Here is a 13910-nt window from a genome sequence, read left to right as displayed (position 1 = left end):
AATTACACTCACAAATTAATATAAAAAATAATATTAAAATTACACTTATCTGGATCAGTGAGCAGAGGCATGATTTCTTGACTTTGAGAGCCGCGGAGAATTTTGGAATCAGATTTGAAAGGTAGAATTGGATCGTCTTGGATTACATCATTACACGCAAAATCATTTCGAAAAGGAAAAGAAAAATTATCTTCTCATTCTCCACTTACCTAAATTCCCTGCAACACCATTTGAAGTAGAAAAATTGAGAAAGATAGAGTGAAGAGAAAGAAATGGAGAAAATAGAGCACAGAATGGTGAGTACCAATGGAATAAATATGCACGTGGCATCAATTGGGTCAGGCCCAGTGGTTCTGTTCCTCCACGGCTTCCCGGAACTATGGTACACGTGGCGTCACCAGCTTCTGTCGCTCTCGGCCGTGGGCTACCGAGCAATCGCCCCCGACCTCCGCGGCTACGGTGACACCGACGCCCCGCCCTCCGCTTCTTCTTACTCCGCCCTCCACATCGTGGCCGACCTCGTTGGGCTTCTCGATGCTCTGGGCATCGACCAAGTGTTTTTGGTGGGTCATGACTGGGGGGCTTCCGTAGCCTGGTATTTCTGCTTGTTGAGGCCCGATCGTGTGAAAGCCCTAGTCAACATGAGTGTCGTGTTCCGCCCCAGGAACCCTAAACGAAAGCCCATTCAGAGCTTAAGGGCCATGATGGGCGATGATTACTATATCTGCAGGTTTCAGGTAAAATGAATCCACTCAGTCAACTCCTCCTTATCTTCACAAATTTCAAAGATACGAGTGAAGTTAATGTGTAGAGCTTTGATATTTTGTCGTGCTGCAGAAACCTGGGGAGGTTGAAGAGGAATTTGCTCGTGCTGGTGCTGCGAGGATAATAAAGAATTTTCTTGTTTCTCGTGATCCACGTCCACCCAGTGTGCCTAAAGAGATAGGATTTGGTGGTTCACCTGACCTTCATGTTGCTCTACCATCGTGGCTGTCTGAAGAAGACGTCAATTATTATGCTAGCAAATTTGAACAGAAAGGTTTCACTGGTGGGCTCAACTACTATCGCGCCATGGACCTGTGAGTTTCTTCTGGTTCCTCGTATATAGTTCAAGCTCCTATTTTGTACATGTGACTGAAATAATTATTTTAGTATACGTGACTTCAAATGATCTTGAACTGATTATGAATATATTGTTCCCAATTATTAATATTTAGAACACTGATATACGTATCCACACGGGGTGTATAGAATGAAAGAAAAAAAGGAACAAAAAAATTGATGAATGAGAGAGAGCATGTTGAGCTCTCCCCCAACAATAAACATGACCAATGTCTATTGTTTAAATTCGATTATTGGGTATGTTCTTCTTATTTGACTATGTATGTGCTCTAGAATCTAGATGTTTATTCCTAGCTGTGGGTGGTGGTCACCTACATGTTTCACGCTTCGACATCTAATCGTAGGCCTAGGGTGTGAGATCCCACGTCTATTAAAGATATGGGTAATACAAGGTTTGGTTAGACACCTTACAGCCGCTTTTGTTGGGCTCAGTTAGGTCCTATCCTAAGTTTTAAATTTTAAGAGAAAATGTCAGATTTCGAAAGTGTTACTGTGGAAAACAAAGAGACATAAGAAGAAAATGACATGGAAGAGTAGGTGAGCGTATTTTTATGTTTATTTTCAATCTTCAATAGCAATTTAGCTTAATTTTTAGGAATTGCTTTAATAAGTTACTTCAGATGCAGTGACTGAACCTGGTTTGTAGAACTGTATGTATGCATGTACAATTAAAGAGTTCAGAAAATAATTAGTTCGTTGAAGGATGTGTTTGTAGTCTGGTAAGGTAAATTTCGTTTTGTGTGCAGAACCTGGGAGCTCACGGCAGCATGGACTAGAGTACAGATTAAGGTACCGGTCAAGTTTATTGTGGGAGACCTTGACATTACATATAACACTCCAGGTGTGAAGGAGTATATACATAATGGTGGCTTTAAGAGAGACGTACCGTTTTTGCAAGAATTGGTCGTGATGGAAGGAGTAGCTCACTTTATAAATGAGGAAAGGCCAGAAGAGATCAGCGCGCATATATACGACTTCATCAAGAAATTTTAATCCTTGCACAAGTATATTATGTGAAAGAACTCAAACGCAAATTAAAACCCAACCCCCACCCCCTAGCGACTGACAATTGCAGTAACAGTGTCAAAATAAAATGGGGTTGAAATGGCAGTATAGTTCAAGAAAAATGTTTCAGATCGATGAACTAATACTATCAAAAGCTAAGTTATCTTTCAGTTCGCACAGCTTTTGTTAAGGAATCTGTTTGAAATATTGCAAAGGGATGTTGTAGTATCCAAAAGCATACAACACAGAACAAAAATGTGCCTCAATGATGTTTAAACGTTTCCCGAAAGCTAGATTGTTAGTTCACCAAGTTTGAACTTCTAACAAGACGAGGTATAACAGTAAATAATAACCCCTCCCTTCTGTGTATTTAAATGCGCTGTAACGAAAAATTAAAACCTCTTACAATTCGTAATCCACAAAAAAATCTTATTTAGTAATATACTAAACAGACTAAAGTACGTTCTAATAATAAAGTTCCAATAACAAGAGTAAACTTAATTCCTCTTTTAATTTGATATATATAGTCATTATTTGTTCTCAAGCAACAATGTGATACAATATAACGTATCAAACGAAACCCCGATACTTAAGTTGAATTTGATTTGAAAGTTTCCCTACTTTTTCAATGTCATGTCATGGAAAGAAAAATGTTCCTCTGGTATCAACTGAGATTTGAACTCTTTCACCAGCAAAACATTCAGTCAACTGGGATTATATTACTGAAATGGTTTTTAACATTCTTAAAAAATCGTGCTTAAATCGTGCTAGAGAATTTGAGACCAAATTGCAACACCTATGAATATATTCAAAACTAAACTCCTCCTTAGCAGGAGTAAAATACGGGCGTCATAAAACAAAGATCAGTGGAGTTCCTGCCGTAAACACATCTTAAGTAGGCAAATAATTACTCATTAATCCTCTCAAAAGTAGTTTGCTAGAACAAAATTGTTCGGGGAAGGAGCTTCAATATTTTTCCCTTGGAAGGAGAAGTAAAAACTAAAATTAACGATTGTTCAAAAAACACGAGAAAACAATACATAATGATCACAAGGTAAGAGGAAAATTCCTTCATGTTTGAGCTACAAAACTCAAACTCTAAAGCCTCTGCTATTCCTTCTCCCTCTGGCCCGCTCAAATTTCCGTCCCTTTGAACGGACATAGGGCTTGGTGTGGCTATGGGGCACACCAGGAGCCGGTCCAAAGTGCTTGACGGCCTCGCGAGCATTCTTAGGACCTCTAAGAAGAACCTGAAACACCATTCAAAAACAAAGGTAAGCTTCTGAGATACACCCTCCATAACCCTTCCCCCCCCCCTGGCAAGGAAAAGGCAGACTTTGCATTATTATTTTTTTCTTCCTCCAATAATAAAGATGAAAGAGCAAGAATACTGGATCCCCAAACAAAAACGATACTGATTAGTAAACTTTATGTCACTATACAAAAATTGCTAATTTGTTTAGCAGCCAAAACTAAAGGGCAACAGAAGTTTTACTACGATAAAATATAGTGATGTGAAGTTTACTAATTAGAGTCATTGCTATTCTTTGGTCCCGTAAGCAAAGCTTCTAAACTACTAAGAGCATAGCAATTATGACATAAAACCTAACAAAGGTTAAGTAGAGCCTTAAAACCTATTTAGATGAACTTCATACCAATCTAGTTGCGACTCCATACCCAAGACACAGATTGAATCCCATACCTTGGTTAAAGAACCAAAATGCCAAACTACTTGTGCTAACAACTTTATGTGGGTTTAATTACTCATTTGCTTCTTATAGTTATACATACTACACAATTTGATCCCTATGTATAAAAATCATTAATTTTAATCCCTAAACACAATTTTCATTTTAATCCTTTCTAGTTTCTATACATACCATTTTAATCTCTTTCAGTCCCTACTGTCTGAACTCGTGAGAACTAGACCGATAATTAAATCTTACATTTCATAGAAAAATACACGGAAAGAGAAATAGTATAATCATACCGTGTTTTGGCCGAGAGGAGCTCTAAGAGCCAGTTGATCAAAGGTGAGACATTCCCCGCCAACTTTCTCAATTCTAGCTCTGGCAGTTTCAGTGAACCTCAGTGCTGCTACCTTCAGAGCAGGCACCTCGTACACACGAATATCATCGGTCACGGCCCCAACGACCACAGCTATCTTATCCTCCTAATGAAATAAATACCAAGACATCAACGCCAATTTGCTTGTGACCTCAAATGAGAAAAAAAATAACGATTAAATGGAACGAATGAAGAGAAGAGATAGGTTTCAACCTTTCCCTTGGTGTAACGGATCAATCTGGAGAGGGATAGCGGAGGCTTGTTGACCTTGCTCATGAAAAGACGCTTGAGAATGACGGCATTGAAATTACTCCCAGTCCTCCGAACAAGAAAACGGTACAACTAAAAACATGGCGAACATTTCAAATCCAAAACCCTTGTTCGTTCGTTCACAGTCATGCAGGAAAAAAATAAAAAGGTACCTTGACGAGGAGCTTGAGGTAAATATCATCGGATTTTGGGGCGGTTCGCTTGGTCTTTTTGGACTTACCTCCTGCCTTCAAATCGATCCCCTGTAATTCAGTTCAACACAAAGTCAGAGAAACTTTCTAATGGATTGTAACAGCTTTGAGAAATGTACCATTGCGAATGTAGCTTCTCGCCGCCGACGCTGCTGCTGATGCCGTCACCAAGGAAAAATTTGTGCTAGGGTTTTGGAGAGGGTCTGATGAATTTATTTATCACTTTTTCGCAAAGTTAAAAGCCCAGACTCAATTCGGGTTACGCGCACGACCCGTTTAGCGAATCCCAAACCTTATTATTTTTTTTATGAACTTATTTCTAAAATGAAATTTTGTATTTTCTATATTTTATTATCATATTTCTTATTTAATTCTCAATTATATTACACTCTTTTGCTTTGTATATTGTTATAGATATCACTTTCATTGTGTTTTTTTAGGCACTTGTACAATAAATAAATATTTTTATGTATTTGTCTAACCTGGTTATTTTAAAAATAAGTGGTTTTTACTCATTTTAAGAAAAAATCTCATTTATTTTAACAATTAAATATTGTTTACTTTTTATAAGAGAATTATTTCATGCCAACATGATTATATTAAAGTTTGAATTCTTGGTTAAAGAACACAGTCTACTGTCATATGTATCCACGTTAGTTTGTTTTAATTTAAATTAATTAATAACATTAATTTGTTTTGTTTAAAATTTATAGCATATTCGTATAAATAAAATTTTGTAAAAAATAATTCATAATATAAATATGAATTTCCTAATTAAATGATTAACTATTTAAATTAATTTTAGACAATGTAGTTTTATAATCATTACAAATTAAATGACAATTAAATTAAATAATTACTATTGATTACATAAATTTCAAATAGTTAATTAATATTGGTTTAATTATTTAAAGTTAACTAACAAGATGAAACTAATCAATTATTATATGTTTTAAACTAATCAAAACAAATTTTGATTATATCAATTTATAGCTGTATCAATAGTTTAAGGAACGTAATAGTTTAATTTTAAAATGTTAGATAATTTAAATATATAAATATTCAAAATATATTTAACTTGTGATCCGTTGTTTTCTATTTTTGTCCTACGTCTCAATCCAATTTTATTAAAATGTTTTCTTAAAAAGAAAGGCTTTTTTAATTATTTTGTGTTAGTAATAAGAGTTTTAAATTAGTAAAAGTAACTAAATTATAAAAATGAAAAAAAAACGAATTATGAAAGTATTATCAAATAAAACATAAATAATTTTTAGTAATTTTTTTTAATTCAAAATACAACTCGTAGTTGATTCTTTTTTCTTAATCGGTTTCTGTGTAGATTTATAATAGTTTATTTACAGTGAACTTTTAATCTGTTCTTCATGTTCTTGTGTTTGTAATTTTCATATCTGAACATCGTTTAACGTGTATTTTATTGTCATTTAATTTGATAACGTAATATTTTTTAAATCTTTCTAAATTACATTGAAGTTTAGTTTTATTTTCAATTTTAATTTTCACTTTGTGTCTCTCTTTATTTGTAAATATATTTTTCCATATTTTCAACTTACCAAAACAATAACGAAGAATGAAATTTAAAAAAATAATGAAAAAGTGGAATATAACTTAAAAAATAATATTTTTATATAATTGTCCTTAACAAAAGTTAAGAATCGTGTTATTAAGTGTAAAAGGAGAAAAATAAAAGTGTACATCAAATCAAATGTGTATCATTTATATATATATATATATATATATATATATATATATATATATATATATATATATATATATATATATATATATATATGTGTGTGTGTGTGTGTGTGTGTATAATTACTTCAAATGTCATTAAATATTTTATCATGTCTTATAAATATTTATATAACATTTTTTATCATCGAAGACAATATATAAAAAATAAATGAAGTAATTTAACACATCTGCATATCTACATAAACGTAATGTAAACATTCTTATATATCTATAATTTTCTTTTGCAAATTATTCATTCTTTGTCTATTTGAATATGCAATCAGTATTATAATTTAAAAAAAAAAATCTTCAATTTTAACATAAAATGAAATTTAGCAAATACAATTTTCTATATCCACGAATTACTATTTTGTAAACAGAATCGTATATGGACTTCTGCTTTCACCCATTTCTTGTAAGAGTAGAGACATTCCGTCTTGCAACTTGTTTTTAACCGTATTTTCTTAGTGTAGACGGCATTTCAAAAAAATAGAGGCTGTATTTGGAAATTACCATTCATTACAATTTAAAAAAAACAAAACTTATACTATTAAATATAATGTATATGTTTATTTTTTTACACAAAAGAATACATGAGATCAAATAAGCTGTCAACCATTTGACAAGCTGTATTCAATCATCCCTCGTTCATACATTCATTGCGTTGAGGAATGTCAGATGTGTATCAACTCAATGATGGTGTGGATATATATCCAAACTATATCAAACAGAGAGATGAAAAGTAAGACGAAAAAAAAAAGTGATGTGATAAATCGTATAATTTGAAAACAATGCTATTTTGATGATTAATTGATTAATTTGAGGTTTATATACACAGACAGCCTGAAATAAATTTTAATTAATTTGAAAAACACACAACTCCTAGAAATAAGAATTTATTTACGAGAACATGCAAAATTGGTATTTTGCATTTGTAGACAGAAGACATTTACATTGTTCTTCAAAATTGAAAAAGAGAGCTACCAAAATAAAAATAGTATTAAAAATAAAAATGCTATAAGTAAAGATAAAATTACACAATAAATTCATTACTAAAAACAGCTAAAAAGGTGTCCTGACATAGATAACTGTCATTTAAAAAACATACAATAGAAGTCGAATCATATAATTAGGTTAACAGTGGTTGCACCCACCACACATGCATAAAGCTAATTTTTTAATATTTAATTATTTAATAATCATTTACAATTTCATATGACAAGTATGAATGAAATAAAGACTTTTTATTTTTCAGTTCAATTACCGAAATACCCCAAAAGATTACGGAATACCCAAAACTCAAGACTTCCGACGACTCTAATGAAGTGTCCGAAAATTTTCTGAATCCCTAAATTTTCTCCTCCTGCCACGGGCACAACGACGACGATGCTTTCCTCCAAACCACCGCGTCGGAAAATTGTTCCGGCGAACGGAGATGAGTCCGCTGACAAACTGGACCAGCTTCTCTTGTCCTCCGCCATCTGCAACAATGAGGACATAGGCCCGTTCGTCCGCAAGGCCTTCGCCTCCGGAAAGCCAGAGACGCTCCACCACCACCTCCGTCACTTTGCGCGTGTGAAGGAGTCCGAGATTGAGGAAGTGTGCAAGGCTCACTACCAGGACTTTATCCTCGCCGTTGACGATCTACGATCCCTCCTATCAGACGTCGATTCGCTGAAGTCCTCCCTCTTCGATTCCAACTCGCGGCTCCAGTCCGTTGCGCGCCCGCTCCTGTCGTCTCTCGACGCCTTCGTCGAGACGCGGAACGTCTCGAAGAACGTGAACCTCGCCATCGACTCCATCCGCACTTGCGTTAAGCTGATGGAGGTTTGCACGCGCGCCAACCGCCACCTCGCGGACGACAACTTCTACATGGCACTGAAGTGCGTGGACGCGATCGAGCGGGAGTATTTGGATAAAACGGAGTCATCCACGCTGAAGCGGATGCTGGAGAAGAAGATTCCAGAGATTCGATCGTACATCGAAAGGAAGGTGAACAAGGAGTTTGGGGACTGGTTGGTGGAGATCCGAGTCGTGAGTCGCAATTTAGGTCAATTGGCGATAGGTCAAGCCTCGTCAGCGAGGCAGAGAGAAGAGGATCTAAGAATTAAGCAGCGCCAAGCGGAGGAACAGAGTAGACTCAGCGTGAGGGACTGTATATACGCTTTAGAGGAAGAGGAAGAAGACGAAATTATCGCTGGCGGGATCGGCGAAGACGGCGGTGGAGTCGCCGGGTTTGATTTGACTTCGTTGTACAGGGCATACCATATTCATCAGACTTTAGGGTTAGAGGATCGGTTTAAGCGGTATTATTTCGAGAACCGGAAGCTTCAGTTGACTTCGGACTTTCAGGTCTCGTCGATGACTCCTTTTCTGGAGTCGCATCAAACGTTCTTTGCGCAGATTGCAGGGTTCTTTGTGGTGGAGGATCGCGTGTTCAGAACCGGAGGTGGGTTGATTTCAAAATTGGAGGTTGAGAATCTGTGGGAGATTGCTGTTAGTAAGATGTGTTCAGTGTTGGAGGATCAGTTCTCCAGAATGCAAACTGCTAATCATCTTTTGCTTATTAAGGATTATGTGAGTCTGTTAGGGGTAACCCTGCGACGATACGGGTACCCCATTGATGCGTTGCTTGAGGTTTTGAGCAAACACAGGGATAAGTACCACGAACTTCTTTTGTCTGATTGTAGGAAGCAGATTGCGGAGGCGGTTGCGGCTGATAAATTTGAGCAAATGCTGATGAAAAAAGAGTATGAGTATTCCATGAATGTGCTTTCTTTCCAGATACAGACTACTGATATCATACCAGCTTTTCCCTATGTTGCCCCCTTTTCGACCACTGTGCCAGATTGTTGTCGGATTGTACGGTCATTCATTGAGGATTCTGTGAGTTTCATGTCTTATGGCGGGCAGCTTGAGTTCTATGAAGTTGTTAAGAAATATTTAGACAGGCTTTTGATTGAGGTTTTGGATGAAGCTTTAGTGAAGCTTATCAATACCTCGATTAGTGGTGTCTCCCAGGCAATGCAAATGGCAGCGAATATGGCTGTCTTGGAGCGTGCTTGTGATTTTTTCTTTCGCCATGCTGCACAGCTTTCGGGTGTTCCCTTGAGAATGGTGGAGAGAAGCAGAAGGCAGTTTCCCCTAAGAAAAGCTCGTGATGCTGCAGAAGAGATGCTCTCTGGGCTACTCAAAGCCAAGGTTGATGGATTTATGACCTTGATCGAGAATGTAAATTGGATGTGTGATGAGGCACCTCAGAGTGGAAATGAATATGTAAATGAGGTTATAATTTATTTAGAAATTTTGGTTTCAACGGCTCAACAGATATTGCCATCTCAAGTCCTTAAGAGAGTATTGCAAGAAGTTTTTGCTCACATATCCGACAAGATAGTTGGGACTTTAGTCAGTGATTCTGTTAAAAGGTTTAATGTCAATGCTATTAATGGAATTGAAGTAGATATTCGGCTCTTAGAATCATTTGCTGATAATCAGGCCTCTCTTTTCTCTGATGGGGATGTTGATGTTTTGAAAGCATCACTTACCAGTTCAAAGCAACTGATTAATTTGCTATTGAGTAATCATCCAGAGAACTTCTTGAACCCAGTGATAAGGGAGAGGAGTTACAACACTTTGGACCACAAGAAAGTGGTGATTGTTTCAGAAAAGTTGAGGGATCCTTCAGATCGGCTCTTTGGAACCTTTGGTAGTCGTGGGGCCAGGCAGAATCCGAAAAGGAAATCGTTGGATACGTTGATAAAAAGACTTAAGGATGTTAGCTGATTAAGTCTATAGCTGTATGTAAGGTACTTTTTCTTGTTGTTGTCTCTAGTCCATCTTGACTAAGAATTATTTAATAGTGAGTTGTTGATAAATTTATTTGGTTTAAGGTCAGGCTATCACTTTTCGAAATCCATTTTAAGATTTTCCCAAATATCTGTTTGAAATGTATAATTGTTATGTTCTTTATTTTTTTGGATTTCATTAAAATACTTCCATGTCATTTTGTTGTATCTGTTATGAACTGTATCCCTCTTGTCTGCTAAACTGTCTTTAATGTTGTAACATGATGCTTTATTTTCCTGAGTAGCTCCTTGTGTTCTTTCAACTTTCATTGATTTAGGTCTAGATGAATGGAACTCCTGTTAAATTAGCTCAGATTATTGAAATGTCATAATCATTGCCTTGGCATTTGTCTCTCTGTTCATCGGCCTTAGCCTTGTATTGTATCACACAGTGTTGTTAAATAACCATAGTACGGCCACCATAACACTAACATGGCATTTGTCTACCCCTCCGCCAGTGGCAATTTGTGAAGGGATTCTTGTTATGGTGGCACCATAGACCACAATGGCTTGCTTAGCCTCTATTGCTTCTTCAACTTTGGCCAATGGTAGATAAGTTTTGAGATTATTGAAGTGGCATTGATCCACACATTGCTTTCTAAAGCACGATTGATAGCCTTGGCCCTTAGGTTTTGAAATTGATACGAGGTTATTTTTCCAATCCTATTGTCATGATTGTAGGTTTTACTAATGATCGAATGTGGGTCTATAAAAGACACCAATTTTGGAAAGAAACCTTTAAACCCAACGCATAATTTAGATATTATATCTAAATCCTTAACCAATTGAATTAAAGAAGCTCTTGACCTGTTGAAAAAGTAAATCCCAGTCTAATTAAAACAATTTAATTGAGGTTGTGAAGTGATGCAAACAGAATTTGTTTGCGTATTGTCTTTAATTAATCTATTGCATATAGTAATATAGTATTGAATATTAGCTGCACAACACAACTGAATATACTGGACACCAAATTGCTGGCTGAGCCATATTGAAGTATGCTGTTCACCGAGTTGCATTGTGCCCTAAACACACAATGAATGAACCATGACACTTTTCGTAAAGATGGCAGCACCTTGACTTGACACCGTTCTAGACAAATTTGAAACATACACCAAATGCACACTAGTGGGCAGCTGTTTCTACGTTTTCTCTGCTATCTTGTCTTTGTATCTCTGTGTTGTGTTCAAGGTTATATTTGAAGAGTGCCACTTTGATTTTAATTTATCATCTGTATTTTCATTATCTGTTCAACCGCCATCTTATTGTAATGCTGAGCTCTTTATAACATTAAAAAGGACAGATTTGATATAAATGTCCATAGTTAAGATTAAATTAGATATATAAAATCCAATGACTGTTAGATTAAATTGGGTAAAATTATAAATTGTGCCAAAGGTAGACCCTGTTGAATAAATATTAAAACATGACTTGAAATAGTCAAAGACTGGTTGTGCATACTTTTCTATGGTTGACATTTCAAAATTATAGAATAGTCCTTAAAGGATTGATCTGTCTCCTGAATAGTCGTTAAAGTAAAATAATTATATAAATAATTATTTAAGTATTGGAAATTAGAATGAGAAATCTTCAAATTAGTTCATCACCCTAGTAAAATATATTTGGATAATAATTAAATTATTTTATATTTAATACGTAAGGAATTAATTATATAATGTACTTCCTTAAGATTATTTAGGAAAAAAGGTCATATTTGAGAGACCATGTTGATTATTTCTTCAAAAAAGGATCATAGTTTCTCCATTTGATTTGGTTGAATTGGAAAGTTTCTTTTTGGTTGCAATTCTTTGTCTAGAGCCACTCTAGAAAGAAGTTTTATCTATAATGTTTGTTTGGCTATTAAATTTGGAGATATGGTTCGTATTTTTTATCTACAATTTCATTTTCATATTTTGTTTGTTGTCTTCAAACATAATTGATGTTCAAAAGAAGCAAAAGGAGGCTATTACCTGTTTGAGAATATGGGCCATTTGTATGATTGATGGTCATTTCTTCTTGGGTTGCATTTTGTTACGGATCTTCTTTCGCCTTTGGGCTCCTCATCTCAGACAGAAACATGTATACAAGGAAGAAAAACAAAAGAATGTTCCCTATCTTGAAAAACTTGACAAATTACGACACGATTAGTCAAAACCTCTTGTACCACCGAAGTAGCTTTTCTAATTTCAATCAAACCTTGGGTTAGACATTCCAGTCTGCTTCAAATCTGCGATTGAATACTCTGTGCACATTAGGAAATCAAGCACTCGAAACTTGTATTCACACCTTACTAGTTAGATATAGTAGTGAAATTGAATCAAAACTAACTGGGTTATCCGTAATTTTATTTTACTGTATTTTTTGGGAATATAGATTATAAAATATCAAATATTCTTTCAAGTTGTGAGTATCAGATGTAAAACATTGCTTGTGAAACATTATGACTGTTGATATGCGTGTTATGATAATTTTAAAGGAGGCGGCTTTTAAAATTGAAAGAAATAATTAGCTAGGGCTTATTCAATTAGTCTCCAAAATTTATTTATACATTAATAATTTATTTTTTATAATTTAAGCAAATTCTCTCCACTAAATGAATTATTTTTACAAAAATTATCCGTACAAGTGACTCCACGTTTTTACATTTAATCATCTTTTCTTTATCTCCCAGCAACACTTGTTTCTACTTCTCTAACTCTTATATATAATTATTATTAGAAGTTTGTATTGGTTTTATTGTTAAACTTGGTCATTAAGTTCCAAACCACTCTTGAATGGCATCTAAGATTCAGAGTTTTTATAATAAAAATACAGAAGCTAGAATTGGACGAAAAAATATTTAGTCAATATAGACTAAAATAACGTTTGTGTCAAAGTAAGTTTAAACAATAATTCGGACTTTGTTTTCGATACGTGTTTAAAGCGCACGTGAGAAAAGTTTAACACACTTTCTTACTAAATAAATATCATGTCTCCTATATTAATGATATTTTACATCAAATTCAAACATTATATATAGAGAGAGAGAGAGATTTATATGGTCTAAGTGAGATTTATACATATTCATATTCGTTGAGAGTCTGAAACATAATACGAGCAAAGGAGATAAACATGATGGTGGAAAGAACAACCTTGCATGACTAATGACGTGTTCAAACATTGTTTTTCTAAAAAAATAGAAGCCTTATTTTTATCATAGCGGATGTGTATTAATAATTATAATTAACTACTTAATATATACATAAGAGAAAGAGTTTACTACAAATTCTAGAGATATATCATATAAGCTTTTTGAAAGAATAAATTAGATAAGTGTAGGGCATTTGTGTCTTTTGGAATAGTTAAATCAAAACCATGTTCTGTTAACATTGAAAGGATTAAAAAAATGTCATAGAAAATATCTATTATCAGTTAGAGCTAACTTACAAAATATATATCTGTAAATACTAATTAATGAGTTTCTTTTAAATTTGAAGAAGAAATGTCCAAAACTCAATGTCATCCAAACACTGGAAAGAACAAGTTAATCAAGTCATATGTCAAATCTTACAATGTTTCACCAGAACATTTCGCTATGATGGATTGAATTTACGAAAACGAATTTTCAAAACTAGTTTTAAATCTCCATATTAATTTTAACACAGCATTCCACATCACA

General features: G+C 34.8%; 3 protein-coding genes across 3 annotated transcripts; 2 read left to right on the top strand and 1 right to left on the bottom strand.

Annotated features, from left to right (window-relative positions):
• The first annotated feature begins 210 nt into the window (after positions 1-210).
• Positions 211-2297, top strand: LOC148198119 (epoxide hydrolase 2-like). Its single transcript, XM_088115343.1, has 3 exons — positions 211-737; positions 838-1079; positions 1869-2297. The coding sequence occupies exons 1-3, from the start codon at positions 273-275 to the stop codon at positions 2113-2115; spliced, it is 954 nt and encodes a 317-aa protein (XP_087971469.1). The 5' UTR covers positions 211-272; the 3' UTR covers positions 2116-2297.
• Positions 2298-3023: 726 nt separating this feature from the next.
• On the bottom strand, positions 3024-4930 carry LOC148198118 (large ribosomal subunit protein eL18-like). The gene is made up of 5 exons (XM_088115344.1): positions 4775-4930; positions 4617-4706; positions 4408-4536; positions 4118-4300; positions 3024-3377 (listed from the first exon to the last, which is right to left on the bottom strand). Exons 1-5 carry the CDS (start codon positions 4775-4777, stop codon positions 3219-3221), a joined length of 564 nt encoding a protein of 187 aa, XP_087971470.1. The 5' UTR covers positions 4778-4930; the 3' UTR covers positions 3024-3218.
• Positions 4931-7725: 2795 nt separating this feature from the next.
• Positions 7726-10423, top strand: LOC148198117 (exocyst complex component SEC15B-like). Its single transcript, XM_088091899.1, has one exon. It carries the CDS (start codon positions 7797-7799, stop codon positions 10191-10193), a length of 2397 nt encoding a protein of 798 aa, XP_087948025.1. The 5' UTR covers positions 7726-7796; the 3' UTR covers positions 10194-10423.
• The last annotated feature ends 3487 nt before the right edge of the window (positions 10424-13910 follow it).

The sequence above is a fragment of the Vigna umbellata genome, chromosome 5 (assembly GCF_029865625.1).
Source record: "Vigna umbellata cultivar VRB3 chromosome 5, Vumbellata_1.0, whole genome shotgun sequence".
In the NCBI taxonomy this organism is placed as follows: Eukaryota; Viridiplantae; Streptophyta; class Magnoliopsida; order Fabales; family Fabaceae; genus Vigna; species Vigna umbellata.
This window is presented reverse-complemented; position numbering and strand designations above follow the sequence as displayed.